General features: G+C 34.0%; 1 protein-coding gene across 1 annotated transcript in view; it reads left to right on the top strand.

Moving 5' to 3' along the window:
• The first annotated feature begins 426 nt into the window (after positions 1 to 426).
• Positions 427 to 21925, top strand: part of LOC149799404 (cullin-4A-like) — a 70572-nt gene continuing 49073 nt past the window's right edge. The window contains exons 1-7 of the mRNA XM_089958740.1: positions 427 to 824; positions 8197 to 8417; positions 12546 to 12614; positions 15454 to 15527; positions 17261 to 17423; positions 17906 to 17995; positions 21516 to 21598. Coding sequence (XP_089814866.1) covers positions 542 to 824; positions 8197 to 8417; positions 12546 to 12614; positions 15454 to 15527; positions 17261 to 17423; positions 17906 to 17995; positions 21516 to 21598 — 983 coding nt within the window. The 5' untranslated portion in view covers positions 427 to 541. The remainder of the gene's footprint in view (positions 825 to 8196; positions 8418 to 12545; positions 12615 to 15453; positions 15528 to 17260; positions 17424 to 17905; positions 17996 to 21515; positions 21599 to 21925) is intronic.

Below are 21925 nucleotides of genomic sequence, written 5' to 3'. Positions count from 1 at the left end.
CATGTATATCTGCTATGCTATCTGAGCAAGCAGACAACACTATTGTATAATCTTTTCCGTTGTTTATATACCTAACTCAAGTATCTGTACAAAAAATAACTTTATACTTTTTTCAGTTTACACATATATTATAAAGCAGATATTTTTATATAAAGAAATAGGACACTGATATACGAACACGTGCATATGTGATAATACTTATGAAGTCGACTAATATATGACTCACGAGAGTAAAAGTTGATATAAAAGCATGGGACATATATTGTTTCAGTCTTTAAAGACATGTGGTTTTTTTTCCTTTTCAGACAGATGCATGTTTCATTTAACACAAATGGAAGTAATCAAGAAAAACAGATATATTACAAAATTTGAACAAATACCACTAATCGGAGTTATCTGCTCTTGGTTTAGAATTTTAACGCGAGGTGTCCGCCATATTGACAATAGCCAGAAACAGGTGATAGAGAAACTTGTTCATTTCAGACAGTATCTTTTGGTTTCGTCCTTGTGTTAGGCCATTTATTGGCCGTATGAGGAATGCATGCCTCTCTCAAATGCAAATAAACGGGTCTCACATGACCAGGAGAAAGCCGAAGAGGAAAGTAATCGCAAGAAACGTCGACAAAGTTCGGAGAACAACATATCCCCCCTCTCCAAAAAGCCCCGAGAGTTTCTGGAAGAATCACTTGCTATGACGGAATCTCAGAGAAAGGCAAACTTCTCAGCCATCCCTACTCCTGGTAGCAATGGCATTAGTAGACATGCATCACCTTTGACAAGTAAAACGGGAACTGCAAAAAAGCTTGTGATAAAAAACTTTAAAGGTACGACATTATATATGACATTTGTCCCTGTGATTAATGGCTTTAGTAATAATCGAAGGCTATATTCATGAGAAAAGAATTATTTTCAACATCTTAAATGGACAGCAACGAGAAAGTGATTGTATATAGTTTATTTACTTATTTATCAAGCAAATTTAAAGTAATAAAGTGACAGGAATGATAAGTCTTGTAGACCAACTAGTTGTTCTCCACGTTTTTTTTTTTCTCTTTCTGTTATGATGCATAACTGGTTGCGGAGAACAACTGTCAAAGGCATGATTTTTGCTGGATGTCGGTGATATTCACGCAGATTGTCAGTCCTTTCGCTACTAGTTGACAAATTTATTTTGACTGACCCTTTTACAGGGCTTTCCTTATCAGTGGGTACCAGGGTGATTTACCAGGCTATTTTTACATTACACCAGGCTACTTTAAAAAAACTAAACCACTGTACCTGTTGGGGAGGTCCTCCAAATTCTCACCTACTTTGGCAACTCGCCCTACAAATTCAAGGGAAGACCCTAAACTTGTACGCTGATTCTTTTTATCCATGGCATCAAATAATTTACAACACTAACATTGTAGTATTAATCCATGTCAGAACAGAACACCACTGTATCCGGTGGCTACTGGCCTTAGAGTTGAATTGCTGATGCATGCGTGGAAAGCAGCATCACCTCGAGTCAAGAGCAACATGTCATAATCATCACATGTTTTAGTTCTCAGTGATGGAGGCTTTATTATGGTTAAGAAGGCCCAATAATCTGCCTGAATAACCACACTGTCACTCCAGCACAAATGTGCCTTAGACTTTTGCTCTCGGCCACCAATCATGTCAGAAAAAAAGCAGAGAACTATTGTAATGTAATTATGCACTGTTGTTTTCCTTACAAGGACAAATTCATTTTAGTACATTGCCTCAACGCGCAACGTTTCTATAAACTGCAGACATCATATGCCTGAAAATTGGTAAAGCTATATTAAAAATCCAAGTCAGACACGCACACACTGCACTTTCTTATTCACAACTAATGGGGGTAGAAATAAATACTTTTAGCCTGATTTAACAAACTGAACTTTGTCTTGCCCACTCATTATCATCAAATTTTTGTTAACTTTTCATGGTTGAAGCTCATCATGGCAGCCATTTTAGCATCCATGTGCATGACCATCCATACATTTTCCTCAGTCCATGTATTTCAGTGCTGACCCTAGCACTTTTTACCCCCAGGGGGAAAAAAAATATACAAAATTGATTTGGGCATCTATTTGAGTTGCTTTTTGCCCAGTACATCAAGCACTTGGTACAGTATAAATAAAAATCATTATAATATATACAAAATTGAGGGAAAAAAACAATAATAGAGAACAAAAAAATTCAGAAAATTGATTTGTGCATCTAATTGAGCTGGTTTAGTCCAGTACTTGAAACAAGCAGTACGTTATGTATTATAATGATTATAATATCTATAATTTAAAAAAAAATTAAAAAAATACCAACCTACCAACCCCAGTTTCAAAATCAATGCAATAGGAAACATTTATTTTGAGCCTTACACATCTCCCATTATAATTCATGGATGATAGTGTCTGTAAACATCAACCCAGCATTAGCAGTCTGGTTCTTAGTGTTGCAGTTCCATTATTGATATTGATGATTCAGAATTTCCAAGCACCAGTTGCTGTTTCAGCAATAAAACAAGTGATATATCAGGCTTTCATTTACCACTCTAGATTGTAATTTTTTTCATGTTAAAGAATTAAATGCCTATATTTTGCCCATTTTTATAAGAAAACATTTTATACCACTCTGATGGTTAGAGTGCCTGCCTCAGAATCTGGAGGCTGCAGGTTCAAGCCCCAGCCAAGTCATACCAAAGATTTAAAAAATGGTAATAGCATCTGCCTTGCTTGGCACTCATCATTAGGATGTTGATGCTAGGACTCGTCTGCCTGGTGTCAGAATAATATGACTGGGTGGGACATGTTTGCGAAATGATGCCCCAGTGGTAGACATTGCTATAAACTGACACATTGCAGTCATCCTAGTGATATGACTAAAAAAAATTTAAAGGTACATTAAAAATCCCCATCACACACATAAGAAAACATTTTGGGATCCACAGCTTCCTTTGTATTACAAGTGGATAAGTGAGTTATCAGGATGCTTTAAAATGAGTGAATATTGTTTCAAAATTTGATCTGTACCACTTCATCCTCTGAGGGCTATATCTTTGATCTAATTCTTTGTTGTCATCTATGCATCCTCTTCAGTCATGTAAAATATTAGCACTTTTTCACATTGGTGTCAACAGAATTCCAGTTACAATAAGAATTGAACTGATGGACAGACATGTATTAGATTCTTGTGCACTCTGCTGAATGCTCATGTCTTTGTAAGGAAAAGTGTGAATGATATAACAATCTAAATTTGTACATTTTATATACTGAAAACCACCTAGTAATCTAAGCATCAATAAATGATTCTATCTTGGGGTTAGACAACATTAGTACTCAAAATTAAATCACAGTTTTACTGGAACATTTTTTTTAAAAATATCTCATCAGGATCAATGCCAGTGGGTGAACTGAGCGAAAGTCACCCTATGGCTTGTCATTTTGCCCAGTATATGTTGAAAAGCAAATTTGATTCACCATTTCTTGAGCTGAAGACTTCAACCCCATTTTACTCCTTTGGTCGCTCTAGTATTCTTGGTAAAATAGCAGCTTGTGGTGTGGGTATGGTTGTTCAAAGAGTAGTGTAAAACAGTTATTAAACACTGTATATTTTTATACTTTTTTGATCAGCTTTTATGTCAGTTAAGTGATTAATTTATGTCTTCATATATACTGCTGAAAATTCACACAGGAATCTTGAAGAAGACTGACATTCTATGTGTTTATAACCCAGTCAGAAGCAAATTATTATTCTGGAGGTTTATAGTAATAGTAAAAGTAAACAATTTTATTTCATACTCATCCTGTAACAGTACGATGAGAGAGTTTATACCTCAAGATCTGACATGTGTTTTCAATACTTTGGAGGTTACCATTTTTAGCAGAAAGAATCTTGAACAGTAATTTTGCTGAATAAAACATATTTTCATGTAGATTAATATTGTTTTGTAATATTTAGCTCAGGTTTAGTAAAATGGTTCTTGTAAGTTTTTGGTGTCAGTTAAAATTTTCAACCTCTCTGCACAAACCTTTCCATTTCTCCCCACCTGTCTGCCTATGAGGTGACTAAAGGGTGGCATTTCCCCTTTTTCTGTCTATTTCCCCCACTGATTTCAGAAGGTTTAAAGTTCTAACGTCTAACTTCGATAGCTCCAACTTCAGGCCTGCATTTTGTTGGGCTTCACTGGTACAAAAAGTCAGCAATATCATTACTATCAATTACAATATATCTATATTTATATCTCTGGTGTTGAAGATGTTGGACCACACTGATAAAAATTAATAGGTCCACTAGTAGCAGTAAGCCACATCCACCCACATTTGTGTAAGGAAACCTTGTTAATTGTACATGCATTTGAAAAATATTCAGACTTACCGTATTCTATGTATTTTTTCATACCCTTTAATTTTTCGTACACAATCCAGTTATCAAAATAATAATTATTTTAAATGTATCATAATTTTTGGTACATATCACTTTGTATTTTTCAAAAATCCAGTAAATTATCGAACATAAAATTTCTACTAAGATTTACATTTGCAAAAAAGATTGAAAATACCATATTGCCTTTTTATTCTTACCAAAATTAATAATTAATTGTTTGTGGAAAAATACAAAGATTGATGCATAAGCATGGGTGCCCGTAGCCTAGGTTAAGGGTGGGTTACATGACCCACCCCAATCATGCTGCAAATTTTATATACATACATACATATATATATATATATATATATATATATATATATATATATATATATATATATATATATATATATATATATATATATAATATGAAATAAACTAGAGACAAACAGTCATACATATAATTATATTGTTATAAATAGGGCATAACCGATTAGCATTTTTCTACTGATTTCCGATTCCGGATTTTGGGCATGAAATTTTTCCAATTCCTGATACGATTCAATTAATCGGAAATGCTAAATTAAAAGGTTTTTCAAATTAACTTTTTAAACCGTGTTACACACGTTTTGCATATCACACCGATGTCACAAGGGGAAGGATATGGCAGGACTATAGCAAAATGCAACGAACTTCAAAGCCACAGTGCCGACCCATTCTTTGTTCAACAATTAGTTGATCTTGCCGCCAGGCTTTAATTTTCCCGCCTTAATCATTTATGTCGGCAAGCGGCCAGTTCCATCCTGTACTTTATTCAACAATTAGTTGATCTTGCTGCCATGCTTTAATGTCGCGGTCAAACAAAAATAAAACAGGCTTTTGTTTACTCCTATAAAGTTGGCCTCTTGCGGCGACTTAAATAAAAGCAATGAAATCTGATCGATTCTTGCATTTTCCAAAGTGATCAGTGATTGAAACAAGTTTATTGTGCAGTGAAAGTTTCCTTATTAACTTTATTTATATTTACGATTGTAAGAATCATTTTCTTTTAATACCTCATTAGCATGTGTCAATGTATTCAATATTATGCCTTCATTCTTGAGGATGTTGACATAAACGGGTAGGACTGTATTATATATTTTAATAAATTTAAATCTTTCGGTCTAACTCAAGTATTATCGTTTCACCCCGTTGTGTTGACCATATTGGACTTTTCTGACTTCTTATTTAACTTTATTAACGCACTATCGAATGACACGCAGTGTTAGACACGGTGCTATAGAAATTCAACTTTATTATTTTTATTATCCGAATCGGTCGTTCCTGCCTTGTCCGACTCCGATTAATCGGAAGTTCATACTATCCGGTGGAATCTGATTTCCGGATCAAAAGTCGGTTATGCCCTAGTTATAAAGGATATACAATATATCAGTGTAAATTATACAATTTTATATAGTGCATTAGCATTAAGTCCATTAGGATACAGAGTATCTAACTTATGAATCCAATAAGTTTCTTTTATGAGTCTATTCATGTCACCATGCACAATATCTATTGGCATGAAAGAAAAATCAAGTAGAGAGTGATTATTGGCACAGAATTTTCGGCGTTTGTGTTGTTTTTTTATCACAATTATATATATATATATATATATATATATATATATATATATATATATATATATATATATATATATATTCTGACAAGTTTAATCATGAAGATGAAATTATATCACAAGACTCAGTTCAAAATCCTTAGTAAATATTAGCCTTAGTTTCAGACTGCTTACTATACTAACTCTCCTGGCCATGGCTGACTGCCCCCACCCCCTGCAAAAAATCCTGATCTCCCCTTGCAAAAAATCTTGCGGGCATCCATGTGCATAAAGGTCTCTTATTGTCATTACAGTATCTACTTGTGTTTATTAACAAATGGACAAAGGACATCACAGACCATACTTATAAGTATTATCATTAATAAGTTGTTCTTATTAAGCCGGCACTGTAATAAAACACCATGTGCATTTTAAAATGAGTTCGGAAGCCATTTGATGTTTTCTTATCGAACAAAAATTGCATCTCGGTGCATGCTAACGTGAAGATCACATACCATTGGTTAACTAGTGTTATTGTTTCATTATAGTCATACAAACATAAAATATAAAAACTTTGTCCCTTTCCATCATAAATTTGAAAGTCACGGACTCGATTTGTATATATACATATATTATCTTTTAAGTGCTTGTTCTGTTTTGACTTGGATATAATTAACATTTTATTGCAATTCTATTCTACGATATATCCCACTAGTATCTTTATTGGCGAGTTGGAATAACAAGTAATGTGTATGTCCTTATAACATCTGCTGTATGGACAACTTCTTCAATAGCACATTTACAGATTTTCATTTCCCTAAAGAGAGCATCATTTCCCTACTGGCAGCCTTGCTGATTTGACCTCTTCTGTCTGTTCTTACCCTCAGTCTGGTTTAAACTGGATAACCAAAGCACTAAGCATAATTAATTGCCATGTAAATAACACTGCATAGCCATGTGGTTGTTGTGACACTGTACATTGTAATTAATACAAGAATGAATTGTTGATTTAGTAGTGTTTATTGATAATGGAATATAGTAGGGTCGTAATACATGAGGATTATTACAATTGTCAGGTAACTGAAAACAGTCTTTTTGCCTCTTTGCTAAAGCTACTAAATAAAAACCACCCTGAATAAATATGGTCTTGTACACTGATAAAATTTTGTTTAATCTTTCTCTCTATCTATCTCACACACACACATGCATTCGTGCACACTCACACACATTAACTAAAACGGGATTTCAAGTTCTTTATTTTTTATTGCAATTTGATAATGAGATTATTGTTGCTGTAAAAATACAAGTTGCACTTAATTTCTTGACAATTTGGACTCGTATCATTGCGTACAATTTACCAATAAATAATACCCATAACTAATACATGTTCAGACCATCTTAATCATTTTGCCAACATTACACAACATAACAGCTACATATGCTCTAAATGCAGATGAGCTTGCACAGTGAGACATAATCCTCTCTCTCTCTCTCGTTCACTAATAACAACAAAAATCTTTTTGAGTGCTTTTATTTTTTTATTATAATTAGATTCTTGAGTTGAGAGCAGAATGAGACAGAAAATATATGTTTACCTTTTACGTTTATACTGTTAGATTGTTGAGTACCATGTGTTCTGTAGAATTTGTTCAGGTACAATCCCTTTATTTTTCATACATGGTCAGTACCACCAAATGATAATTATTTTTTTTACATATAGTTTTTCAAACACTGAAATTAATAATTATTTTTTTGTGTATGAAAAATTACATGAAATATGGTATTACTTTTAATGAAAGTAAGTTGACTTTTAAATGTGAACTAAATCCAATTAATATGTTTGAAGTTGTTCAAGCCAACATTTTAGTCTGTTTTGTGGGACCTAGCCACCTTTTGCTACCACATGTTAAACTGTAGTATGTAGTACTGTAAAGTTGTTCAGACCAGGTGACAGCTGGTGGCCCTGGCAATTGGTCATTGGTAGAGAGATACTGAGGTGCTAAATAAGATTAATTGTTGTGGTGGAACTATTAATTACAGGGACATTGGTGTATTTTTATTATCAAAATGTTTTTGTATCTCAATGGTTTATTTTCAACTTGGAGTATACTAATTCTGGAAACACAAGTATTTTTTAACTAAATTGCAAAATGGCTTTAATTTAATGGTTGTGTTTTAAAATTGCCATACTTTTAAATATGCCATTTACTGTGAATTGTTTAATTTCCTCGTTTCAGAGAAACCAAATTTGCCAGAGAACTACCAGCAAGAGACCTGGGAGAAGTTAAGTGAAGCGGTTGAGGCAATACACAAAAGTCATGCCATCAAATCAAGTTTGGAAGAACTGTATCAGGCAGTTGAGAATATGTGTTCATACAAGATGTCAGCCACCCTCTATGATCAGCTGAAACAAGTGTGTGAAAACCATGTCAAGTCCAACTTGCAGCAGTTTTTAGAATATCCTTTGAAAGCGACAGCTTTTGGGGGTATTAACCAAAGAATACATATTGGGCAGTGTGTGATGTATGTGGTTGAATATTGTTAAGCTGTAGATATTGGATAATATATAATGACAGCTTCTAGTGACAGTACATTGTTTGGTTAATTGTTATATGATGGCTGCTAGAGACTTGAGTATCTGGTAGAATTGTTATGCTATAGATATATGGTGATGTATAATATGGCTGCTAGAGATGAGTATCTGGTAGAATTGTTATGCTATAGATATTTGACAATGCATAATGGAAGCTGCTAGAGACTTTAGTATCTGGTAGAATTGTTATGCTATTTGGCTTTGTATGATGACTGCTACTAGTGACTTGAGTAGGTTGTAGAATTGTTATACTGTAAACATTGAGCAGTATATAATGGCAGCTGCTGGTGACCTGTGTATTTGGTACAATTACTATACTTTCTATATCGGGCAATATATAATGACAGTGGTTAGAGACTTGAGTATGTGGTAGACTTGTTATGTTATAGATATTTTAGTGACAGCTGCTAGTAATGTGAGAATGTGGTAGACTTGTTAAGCTGTGGATATTTGGCAATATAATGACAGCTGCTAGTGACTTATGTATGTGTTAGAATTGTTATACTGTTACTGTTTGGCGGTATATAATGACAGCTGATACAGACTTGAGTATGTGGTAGAATTGTTATACTATAGATATTTGGCATTATATAAAGACAGGTGCTAGCAACTTGAGTATATATTGGAATTGTTAGAATATAGCTGTTTGTCAGTATATAATGACAGCTGCTAGAGACTTGAGTATGTGGTAGACTTTTTGTACTATAGATATTGGCAGTAAATAATGAGAACTGCTAGTGAATTGAGAATGTGGTAGACTTTTTGTACTATAGATATTGGCAGTAAATAATGAAAACTGCTAGTGAATTGAGTATGTGGTAGACTTTTTGTACTAAAGATATTGGCAGTAAATAATGAGAACTGCTAGTGAATTGAGTATGTGGTAGACTTTTTGTACTATAGATATTGGCAGTAAATAATGAGAACTGCTAGTGAATTGAGTATGTGGTAGACTTTTTGTACTATAGATAGTGGCAGTAAATAATGAGAACTGCTAGTGAATTGAGTATGTGGTAGACTTTTTGTACTATACATATTGGCAGTAAATAATGAGAACTGCTAGTGAATTGAGTATGTGGTAGACTTTTTGTACTATAGATATTGGCAGTAAATAATGAGAACTGCTAGTGAATTGAGTATGTGGTAGACTTTTTGTACTATAGATAGTGGCAGTAAATAATGAAAACTGCTAGTGAATTGAGTATGTGGTAGACTTTTTGTACTAAAGATATTGGCAGTAAATAATGAGAACTGCTAGTGAATTGAGTATGTGGTAGACTTTTTGTACTATAGATATTGGCAGTAAATAATGAGAACTGCTAGTGAATTGAGTATGTGGTAGACTTTTTGTACTATAGATAGTGGCAGTAAATAATGAGAACTGCTAGTGAATTGAGTATGTGGTAGACTTTTTGTACTATACATATTGGCAGTAAATAATGAGAACTGCTAGTGAATTGAGTATGTGGTAGACTTTTTGTACTATAGATATTGGCAGTAAATAATGAGAACTGCTAGTGAATTGAGTATGTGGTAGACTTTTTGTACTATAGATAGTGGCAGTAAATAATGAAAACTGCTAGTGAATTGAGTATGTGGTAGACTTTTTGTACTATACATATTGGCAGTAAATAATGAGAACTGCTAGTGAATTGAGTATGTGGTAGACTTTTTGTACTATAGATATTGGCAGTAAATAATGAGAACTGCTAGTGAATTGAGTATGTGGTAGACTTTTTGTACTATAGATAGTGGCAGTAAATAATGAAAACTGCTAGTGAATTGAGTATGTGGTAGACTTTTTGTACTATAGATATTGGCAGTAAATAATGAGAACTGCTAGTGAATTGAGTATGTGGTAGACTTTTTGTACCATACATATTGGCAGTAAATAATGAGAACTGCTAGTGAATTGAGTATGTGATTGCATCATTGTCATACTAAGCATCACCAAAGACTTTGCAAGTTTATCTATGCTGAATATAAATGATTATAATGAACTTAAGAATTATATGATTATAATTAACTTAAGAAGAAATTAATGCCTGCCCCAATGGTCCAAACCAGCAATTTTCACGAATGAATGGTAAAAAAATTATTCACAGAAATTATATATTTTTATCATCAATGGTGGCCTGAAGTCCAAGGTACTGAAACGATTTAGAACACTGGATTCTTTTGCTATTTGTTTAAAGTAGATGTTGTTATTAGGCCTGTACCGAATATTCACTTCGTATTTGCTTGCCCTGAATAGTTTATTAACCCTTTACCTCATAGAGCATAGTGACAAAGTGCAACGCGCTATAAATAGAACACCTGTTACCTAGTCGACAGCATACGCATAGGCCTGCCTGTGAGCAGTTAAGCAATGTAATGTATGTTACGTTTAACAGCAATTTTAACCATTTTACATTTTTGGTACACATGTATTATATGTGGAAAAATTTAAGAGTAAAGTCCAATTGTTTAATTTGTGTAATTATTTTTCACGGAAGAATTTTTTATGTGCTTTAAAATTTTAACCATTTTACATTTTTGGTACACGTGTATTATATTTGGAAAAATTTAAGAGTAAAGTCCAATTGTTAAAGCTGTGTAATTATTTTTCACTGAAGAATTTTTATGTGCTTTAAAATTGAGAGAGAACTCGTTCACCGTCATGTCATTGAGGCACCGTGACCAACCATAGCTGCAATTTCTCATACTCAAAATTTACATGTTTTACGTCTGCATTTACTTCACTAAGTCATCTGAATTTGATAATCAGTAAAAACTAATTGCTGCCTTCATCAATATCAGAGCTGTTACCTAAGTTATTGAATATTTCATGGTTGTGATTCTAATCGTGAAAACTTTGTACGTACCGCCATTTTGGAGAGTGGAGATTACGACCCAGTTACTTTAAATAGCAGATATCGACCAGTGCATAAATAGCGACCACGTGAACTAACGTAATTGTCATTCGCAGAAATGAATGTAGTATCTAATAGGAGGGTTTTCTCCGAAGGTGGCGCTATGAAAACCAGCTCAAAATGGCTGATGTTTACAGCAGGCGTCAAAAGGCGCTTCCATGCAGATCTTGTAGAGGCATCAAAAGGGGCTTCCATGCGAATGGAGTAGAGGCGTCCAAAGACGCTTGCATGAGGTAAAGGGTTAAATGAGGTATTCACAATCAGCTGAATAGCGTAATGCAGCCGAATGCAAATAGTACAATTAGGTCAACCTGAATAGTACACTTAGGTCAACCTTTGTGAAGAGCAGATTCATTGCAATCAGAAAAGAGTACCTCAATTCATATCAACAACCAATTGAACAAATCTCTTTGGACCTTGGATATTGATCCAATTTAATGGTGGCAGACCAATACTGACATGTTTCCTTTACTCCGTTCTTGCACCCATTGTTAGCTAGCAGCGCCTCCAACAAACATCCCAAGTGAATGTCTTTTCAGTACATTTGGCAACACCATGTCAGACAACAGATGTTGTCTACTGGCAGACATTGCCAAGAGACTGTTTTTTATATATAAAGCTAATGTATTCTTTATGCAGCAGTAACTTTTAGACTGCTTTTCAAAATTTGAATCTTGGTATTCATTAACTAATGTGTAAAGCATTATCAAGATGTATAACTGTAGTACTTTGATATTTTGGTAATGCCTTTATTACTATGAACCTTTACATGTTCGTTGTTAGTTACTTTGTAATTAATAAAAATGACATTAGACATGCAGATAAAAATATTCTAGTTTGGAGCAGGCAGTCACTATTCATATTTGCATTTGGCCGAATAAGTATGGGTTTCTATTTGAATTGGGCTGAATAATTATGTGTTTCTATTTGATTCGGGCCAGATAATTATGGGTCTCTATTTGAATCGGGCCAAATAATTAAAACCACTATTCAGAACAGCCCTAGTTGTTACCTTAACCCATACAGTGCTTTTGAAACTTATTTTCCTTTTTTTTTTTTAATATGCCTTAACAGTCTTACAGAAACCATTGCTTATGAACAGTTCCTGAAGAAGATAGACCATTGTTGGCAGGCTCATTGTAGACAGATGGTGAGTAAAATAGTACGAAAACCTAAGCTTGCAAGATCTAAATAATGAACATATACATATGCATGGCCTCACTGCATCTCAACCATTCTTTCATCCTAGGTCACTGGCAATAATTTAAAAATTGTGGTGTGTTTCATGCCACTTACCTGATGGAAATGGCTTAACTTTGTTCATTAGTTGCATTTTCTTGATGAAGTGTTCTTGTTTAGCTGTTTGCACCCTATATACACACTGTCATAGTAGTGAATTCTTATCATGAAAGTAGGTCACTTTGATCCACATTTCAGTTGCAAGCTCAAGTCTCTGTGATTTATAATAGGCCCACTGCACTGTCCTGCATATCATATGAGGTGGTTAACTGGTGCATCCTGAGATGTCTTTGCTGAATGATGGATCATATATGAACCTCAAAATTTTCACTCTTTTTTCCATGGAGGGGGGTTATCCCACCAATTCCCAAATTTGATTTGTGTATCTAATTGAGCTCCTTTTAGCTTAGTACTTTTAAGTTTTTAATACAATATATATATATATATATATATATATATATATATATATATATATATATATATATATATATATATATATATATAGACACACTAATTATATAATGTTTAAACAACAAATGTACCTACCTACCCTACTTTTAAAACCATTGCAAACTTGAGTGTTTTGAGTTCGACATTATGCATAGGCGTGGTAGTATAGGCTTGGTGGTATATTTAATAGTGTATAATTATTAGTCAGTATTAATAATCCAGTCGATTCATGCTTTTGAAATAATGTTTTTAATCAAGTAAGTTACTACTATGTTGTCCACATGGCTGGATGGATGCACGAACCATGCTGCTAGTCGCGTGCTGAAGCAGCTCAGCAGCTGGGGTAACATCGCTGGTACTGGCATGCCAATATCAGTGCTGCATGATATTTGTATGTCAGTGTGCAAGCGCTGTTCATTGATTAAGAGCATTGCAGGACTGGCTAAAGAACAGATTAACTATAGTGAGTCATAGTTTTGTAGTAGTTGGAAATTTCGCTAGCTATTTAATCTGCCTAGCCATCTGCTAATGAGTATCCTGGAAGTTCAACAGCCACATGAGGCCTCATTGGCTGGTTGGCTGCTATGATTGGGATGAGTGCATGAATGGTATTGATAATTTGTTGTGTGCAGACAATCAGCTGTAGTTTACAGCAAGTGTGTTAAAAAGTATTTACTTTTAAGAATATATTGACTTTCAGTTAACCCTCGAATCAAATGTTTATTCCTTAATTTCCACTATTAATTCTGATTTAAAATTCAAGCCATGTCAAGATTAATGTTATGATTGAATTTATATTTTGGAAATTTGTTTACATCGGCACCGATTATTTCTGCCGATACCAATTATACCGATTGTTCTAATAATTGGCCTGATAAGGAGTATGGCCACTTAATCGGTACAGCTTTAAATGAAACATCACTTCAGTTTTTTTTATATGCCTGCAGATTATATTATGATATCCTTTCATCTGTCTGTCAGTCAGCTTATATGTTATCACTTATTTCTGCACAAGAACTTGAGTTCTTCACCATCTACAGTTACAAACTTTGTAGATTGCTTGCATTTTGGAAAGGTCAAGGTCATTGAGATTGGTTGGTTAGTAATCTCCATAGTCAGCCATGCCTAACCATGTCATACTAGTATCTACACAGATGACTGTTAAGCACAGTGTGAGAGCAAGATGTACCATTGATCAGGATTCTTATAATGTATCGGGCATCAGGAATCTTGATATAATGTACCTGTCCTCAGGATTCTTGTTATAATGTACCAGTCATCAGGATTCTTGTTATAATGCACTGTTCATCCGGATTCTTGTTAAAATTGTCTTGTCATCAGGGTTTTTATTATAATGTACCAGTCATCAAGGTTTTTATTATAATGTACTGGTCATCAGGATTCTGCTTATAATGGACTAGTCATCAGGAATCTGTTTATAATGGACTAATCATCAGGATTATGGTTAAAATTGACTAGTCATCAGGATTATGGTTAAAATTGACCTGTCATCAGGATCCTTGTTATAATATACCAGTCTTCAGGATTCTTTTTATAATGTTCAGGTCATCAGAATTCTTGTTATAATGTTCTGGTTATCAGGATTCTTGTTACAATGTACTATTCAAAAGGATTCATATTTTATTATATACCAGTCAAAAGTATTCTTATTATTATGTGCTGTTGATGTAACTTGTGCTCACAGATTTGAATTACATGCATGGTTTTACATTTAACTTAAATGTACTTGATCAGCAATGAAATCTACTTAAGTGAAATCACTACCAGTCAAAAGTTTCTGCAGAAATCGGATGCAAATCAGCACAGAGCAGCAACGCTTTTAAAATTTAGGTTCATATATGATCCATCATTCATCGTGGTCCTTGATTTCTGATTTCAGAGAGTAGTATGCATGCCTGTATGTGTATGGTTTAATTCCATATCAGCACAAGCCTGGCTATGTAGTGTCAGGAAGCTTTACAATTTAGAGGCACCTTTTTATATAAACCATATTCTTTTTAAAAAATTGAACACCTCTGCTGGTCCATCATGATGGAACACATCCAGGGCTGCTTTCATTAGTTGCTTCTTATTATTTGCAGTATATCACATCATGTCTATTTTGTATCTATGAGCTGGTGTCTGGGGTGGGAGTGTTTACCAAACTCTATAAAAAAAAGCTTTATCAATAAGGTAAACAAAAATGTCTTTTGTTTGCATATTTTATCTTTATACATCATTTATCTGTCTCTGCCATTCAGTCTTGAATGTTTATGTATCATTTTAATAATTTTTTTCAGATCATGATCAGAAGTATATTCCTTTTCCTAGACAGGACCTATGTGTTACAGAACTCTTCCATCTCGTCTATATGGTAAGTTTTTTTTGTCTGGTGATTGGAAGATTTATCAAACTCACTAATACAGCATTTCAGAAACATATTTCATATATCTGGTGTCAGGCATGAAATATACTTGTGAAGTCTCAAAGGACACATTAACAAGGTCAGTTTCCTTTTTAAAGTCAAACGTCTTTTACCAGGGCTCAAACTAGGGTCAGAAAAATTGGAAAAATGACTTTCCAACAAGATAAATATGGGAGAAATGAGGTTATTTGTGGGAGAAATCAGGGAGCTGGTCTTCACTGTAGTTAGCTGAAATATTTTTGCATGAACTGAATTTCAGATTACAGAGCTGTCTGTTGTGTAATGTTTTGTTAACAGAATCGCACATTTAATATTTAAAAAGTAAGTTCCTGATAATGCTGAAACACTATGGCAATAAAAACAATATAGACATAACTTGTGAAGAATGTGTAAAAACTGCATTTTCACAAGAGCTTTGAAATAATACTAAAATTGTTTATTTATTTATTTGTTTATTTATTTAGTACCATGTCAGTCTGTATTTTGTTTTGGGCTTAATTCTGCAACCCATTTACATTGTTGATTCTAATAAAGAAATATGGTTGCCCTATTTGGATTACCTAACCCTATATGCAGTGTTATGTCAGGATTCTAGCTCCAATGGTATTTTAATCCTTTTGCCTTTGAAATAAAATGATTAAGGCCAGTGTTTATTACATTCACCTAATGGGGCCCCGAGTGGCCGAGTGGTCTAAAGCGCTCTTCGTTACGGATCACTGCCATCTCACCTCTGTCTGCGGCGGTTCGAGTCTAAGATTCAGCCAATGTGGGCATGTGAGAAAGCTTGCCAGTAGCTTCTCGTGGGTCGGTGGTTCTTTCCGGGGTTTTCCGGGTTCTTCCTCCACCATTAATACTGGCCGCCATGTATAGCCCATCGTGCTGAAAAATGGCGTTAAACCCTACAACAACAACAACATTCACCTAATACCATTTTATCAAGTTGTATTATCTCATAAAACAATCCATGCAAGACTGCAAATGAATATTTAATGGGGTAAGATAGCAATTATTTCCATCAGCACAGTTTCAGATGGGATCAGTTGATAAGAGGGTCTCTGTGTGCCACAGTACGTGAGTGCCAGCTATGACTGTTCTTTCTGCTTGTATCCAGGAGGATGTTCATTGACACATTTAAGTCAATGTGTTTCAGGAATCTAGGATCTTAGAGTAGTGAAAAACTGGCATAATATATAGTGCTCAAAATTGGGTCAGAAAATGGGAAAGTAATTTCTTCCTCAAGAAAAACATATTGAAGAAGTGTTAAGTTTCATTTGAAAACAAGTATTTGTTGATTTAAAACATGAATAGAGATTCATTTTACCATGGTAAAGAAATATTGCAAAAGAATGTTCAGGTCATGTTCTGAAATCAAATATTGCAGTACTGCAGATCTGTTTTATTATGATATTTGTTAAGAAATGGAATCTTTTCAAAATTATGTTCCTGATACTGTTGAAGAATGAGTCAAAGCAATATCTACCCTGTCTTGTAAAGACTTTTAAAGACATTTTTGAAAAATATTTCAGAATTATTTATTGATCAGTTTTTTTAATTGCTAGCTTGAAAGTTTGTCACAGTGATTTCTTCATTTGTTGCATTTGTTAATATTTTCCTTTTTCAAAGAATATTTCTCATATAGCATTATCAGTTATTGATTGAAAATATCTTTATTTTTCCATCAGGGACATGGGTTTAGATCTCTTTCGTGCTCACATTGTTGGTCACCACATAGTGCAGACACGGACTGTTGACGGTCTGTTGCAGTTGATTGAGAGAGAAAGGAATGGTGAGGCAGTGGACAGACAACTTCTAAAGAGCTTGCTTAGGATGTTGTCAGATTTGCAGGTACAAGATGTAGTTACTGTTCATTCTATGTGGTCAGATAACTTCAGTGTAGTGGCTAATCTTTACTCTTGGAGTGAAATAATTGGCCAATGTGTCGATAATTTGTGTGGTTTCAGCACAAAGTTCAATACTAAAGGTGGAGAACGATTAATAATAATATTCACTCTATATTTTCTTTTAAAAAGATACTTTTGATCTTTGGTGGCAATGAAAAATTACTAGTTGTTTGCCTCTTTATTCTTTATATGTATGAATACGTGGATAGGCATACTGTTTCACCCCTTCTTTAATGAGTTAAATCTGCGAGAAAATATAGTTGCATACAAATACAGTGGTTTACAAATTTGAGAATTCTTGTTATGAAGCCACTTTTATCTCTTGTTGAAGGCAAAAATGATAATTTCACCCTGTATTATTGTGAATCACAATCATGTGATGAATCAATGAAGAAATATTGCAGATTGCTTCTTATTTTTCCTCAGATTTATCAGGAAGCTTTTGAACGTAGGTTTTTGGAGGCCACAGACAGGTTATATGCTGCCGAAGGTCAACAGTTGATGGAGCAAAGAGACGTGAGTATACTGACATGTCGTGGTTTATTTTTAGCTGATCTATGTTTATGTCAGTTTGTCATACACTCTTTCTTGCATATTTTTGAAACATAAGATGTGCATACATGCTTAGGAATACTGTACCAAAAGTTGTTATTGCTCTTTTTTCACTCCCTAGTGATCATGTACACCTGGACAGATTTTTTTACCACTGTTGCTTGTACAGTCATGAAACTAGTCATGTTATATTTTCATCTTTGCAGCTTAGTGTGTGTGTATGTATATATATATATATATATATATATATATATATATATATATATATATATATATATATATATATATATATATATATATATATCTCTATACATACACACATAAGACAGCCATTTTGAGAGATGTTCATGAATCCTGATATGCATTTTTATCATGACAAGAGTCTGTGTCCCATATAAGATATAATATTTGACTTTTTTTGTCAGCTGAGCAATTTTAGAGTTATCTCCCCAATGTTTTATAATTCTGATTTTCTTGTGGTGGTATTCTGTAAGCACTTGCTTACTAAAGGGTCTAGTCTTATATTTGAATGAGATTCTTGGACTCTGTTGCATGCACAGTGATGAAACTTTATATTTGTTTGCATCCTGAGTTTATTGGTGCAGTGTCAGATGTAGTTGCTGGGGATCTACTTATCATGCTACAGTCATTGTGCACACCTTTTGTGCAGTTTTAGTTACACTGTAGCTTGCACAATTATGAAACATACCAGGATCTCAGACCAGTAGATTTATACATTTTGACAAGTATATTGGCTTCTAAATGGGCTGATTTTTCTAATTGACATACATTTTACGGTCTTCAGGGAGATTGAAAACAAAATCAGTGCAGTTTTTTCATTGTATCTATTCTCTCCAAACGGCTTCCCTTGGAAATATTTTTCTTTGTGTCATAAATTTGCCAAATTAAAATATTTGGAACCACTTTTCAGCCATAGGAGCCAGTTTATGCTATGATGCAGGGACTTAAATATATGCATAATATTATTTTGGCCCTACTTTTAATCTGTATAAACATTAACAATAAAACAGTTTTTACATATTTTTATTACATTTCAAGGCACAAGAATGATTATTAATAAATATAACAATACCATTACATGTATTGATGCTTTTTAGGAATAATTTATCACAACTTTAAAATTAATTATCTTGTAATATACTGTTAACTGATATATTTTGTCTAGTGATTGAACTTTATGTACATGAAATGCAAAAGAGGCATACTTTTGAAACACAGTGCAAACTCAGGACCATTGCTACTCGCCTGCACACCCTTTACACTTTTTTATCCATGCACTGTTGAGTTTTCTTAGCCATTGGTTTCCTCTTCAAATATAATACTATTGGATTAAACATGACAACAAATCAAATTACATACTATAGTGTATTTGCCAAAATAATTTATTATGGTCAGTCTCTAAATTAGTTATGTTAAAGCAGTGGTCATAAGATTTTCATCAAGTTTCAGAAGACATCGTGACCACCTTTTATTCTTTTATTACTTTTTATAACGGCTTTTGGCTTTAAACTTGCTACTGTTAGGTAATCACTAAACAGCTCATTATATACACATTAGCTTTTCTTGAACAATTGATCTGCCAAGCATCATTGCATTGGTCATTGTACTGGTGAACATTTCCAGTCTCCAGTAGACTGGATTTGGCTGGTTTCTCTAACGTTTTGATAGAACACATACAAGTACAGTGTTTTGGTTTTTAATTAAATTGTTTAAAAATAACATTATTTTCAAAAACCAGCCGATTCAGCTATAAAATGGTTGACAGTCGTAAGAATCATAGTTTTGGTCTACCACCAGTAGATTCAGATGTATGATAAAATTTACTATGAGGATATGTTTTTATTTAAATATTCAACACAATATTAAAAGTTCGGCATTTTGACATTTTTTGCATGCTTAAATATTTCAGCACTTGTCGAACAACCCAAGTGAATGTATACCTTCTTTGAGGTGGTTTTCTAAGGGAAATACTGCTCATTTAAGTTATAATTAAAAGTTGTTTAGCACACAAGTTCTGATCTAGAGTGTAGTAATTGTGGACTTTGTAATGGCATGGACTTAAGCATGTTTGATTTACCAAGGGATACAAACAATTCAAGCATTTCACAACAAATTTTTCATGTACATTATAGGGATTGTTCCACCTCCTCCATGCAATTTCATGCTACTTTTATGTGCCATTTCACCAGGAATAGCAGATGAATTGAATGTATGGAAATCTTCTACTTTAGAGGTTTGCTCTGATGCAGCCACACCTATCTTCAATTTTTCCCTTAGAAGATTTATCTCCCTAGAATAGGGGATTATAAACAGGTACTTATATTGAGGGAGCCTGGTAAGAATATTGATAATACAAGCCACAAGTAAAGGAAACCTAGGCTGAGATGGCCAATATGGAATTTTCTTAGGTGCTTTGTCGCTTATTGTCTGATTAATAATTTTCACTACTAAGCAGAAAGGATGAAATTGTATGGTCCAAACTCTTGATAAAGCATCCCTGCATGTGCCCCTGGTTCATGTTTCTGTGAAATAGATTTATCATTTATACAGTTTAGAAGCAATTTTCTCTAACATCTTGGTGGCTGAGTGGTTCAGAAGATGCTTAATCTTTCCAGATCAATCCTGTCTCACCTCTGTCCGTTTGAGTCTTGGATTGGCTAATACTGTTTTTGGGGTTCTTCCTCCACTAAATGTACTAGTTGCCATGTATGACCTATCATGTGCCAGAAAATGTCATTAAACCCACAAAACTACTGTTTAACATCCATTTTGATAGAAACTTTCCTAGACAGAAAACCAGCTTAAGTATTATCTCCTCATGGTAAATGTATACATTTCAAGACACCATTACGAGATAGATTTATAAAGATCATCCTGTTCTTTGGGCTGAGCGACATTATTAATTTAGGAGATTGCTTTTTTAGAATAGAAATGTGTTAAAGGTAACAGAGATTGCAGGGTATGGATGATGATGATGGTAATTATGGAAGATGGTAAGAAGTTCAATATAATTAATGTGTGATAATTGGATTCTGGCCAGTGCTTACAATAGATTGATGTGAATCCCTTGAAACAACTTGCCACTCCTCTTTGAATGCATCTAAATAATAACGACTACTGTTCTGGTGTAAGTTTTTTTAGTATTACATTTTGTTTTTTAACATTACATTTTGGCAATGACTAATTGTATCAGACAAGTTTATACGTGCATCAAAATCTGGTACACAGTATTATTTTAGACTAGAAGTTTACCTCTTCCATCTTAAGGCCAACCATCATGAACAAAGAGGGATGGATATTGGTTGATTGACTAATGAAAACTTTAGTTCATATTTTTTTTCCCACCATTCCCACAATACAACTGTTTTGACAGACATGGCAGGTTCTGAGTTGAGAGAGACAGAGAGTATTTGGAATGTTGGACTTGATTGTATAATTCTGTATGTAATTCTTTATTTTGCAGGTCCCAGAATACTTACTACATGTAGAAAAAAGACTTGGCGAAGAATTGGAACGATTGTTGCATTATCTTGATCAATCAACAAAGTAAGTATGTTTTAGATAGTTAAGTATTAAATAATGCCAAGTCTTTTTGAAAATTATTACATGTGTTTAATCCTGCCAGCTATCACATTTTGTCCACAAGGCATTTGGGGTCCTGAGTGGCTGAATGGACTAAAACGTTCACCATTATGGATGACTGCCATCTCGCCTCTTGTCTGCATGGGTTTGAGTCTCGGGTTCTGCCAATGTGGATATGTGAAAAAGCTTGCCATTAACTTCTTGTGGGTCGATGGTTCTTACCATGGTTTTCACTTGTTTTTCTTCCATCATTTATACTGGTCGCCATGTATAGCCTGCAACAACAACAAC

This window comes from Sinohyriopsis cumingii, chromosome 5 (assembly GCF_028554795.1).
Source record: "Sinohyriopsis cumingii isolate HCF-2022 chromosome 5, ASM2855479v2, whole genome shotgun sequence".
Classification (NCBI taxonomy): domain Eukaryota; kingdom Metazoa; phylum Mollusca; class Bivalvia; order Unionida; family Unionidae; genus Sinohyriopsis; species Sinohyriopsis cumingii.
The sequence above is the reverse complement of the archived record's forward strand: the minus strand, read 5'-3'. Positions and strand labels throughout refer to the sequence as shown.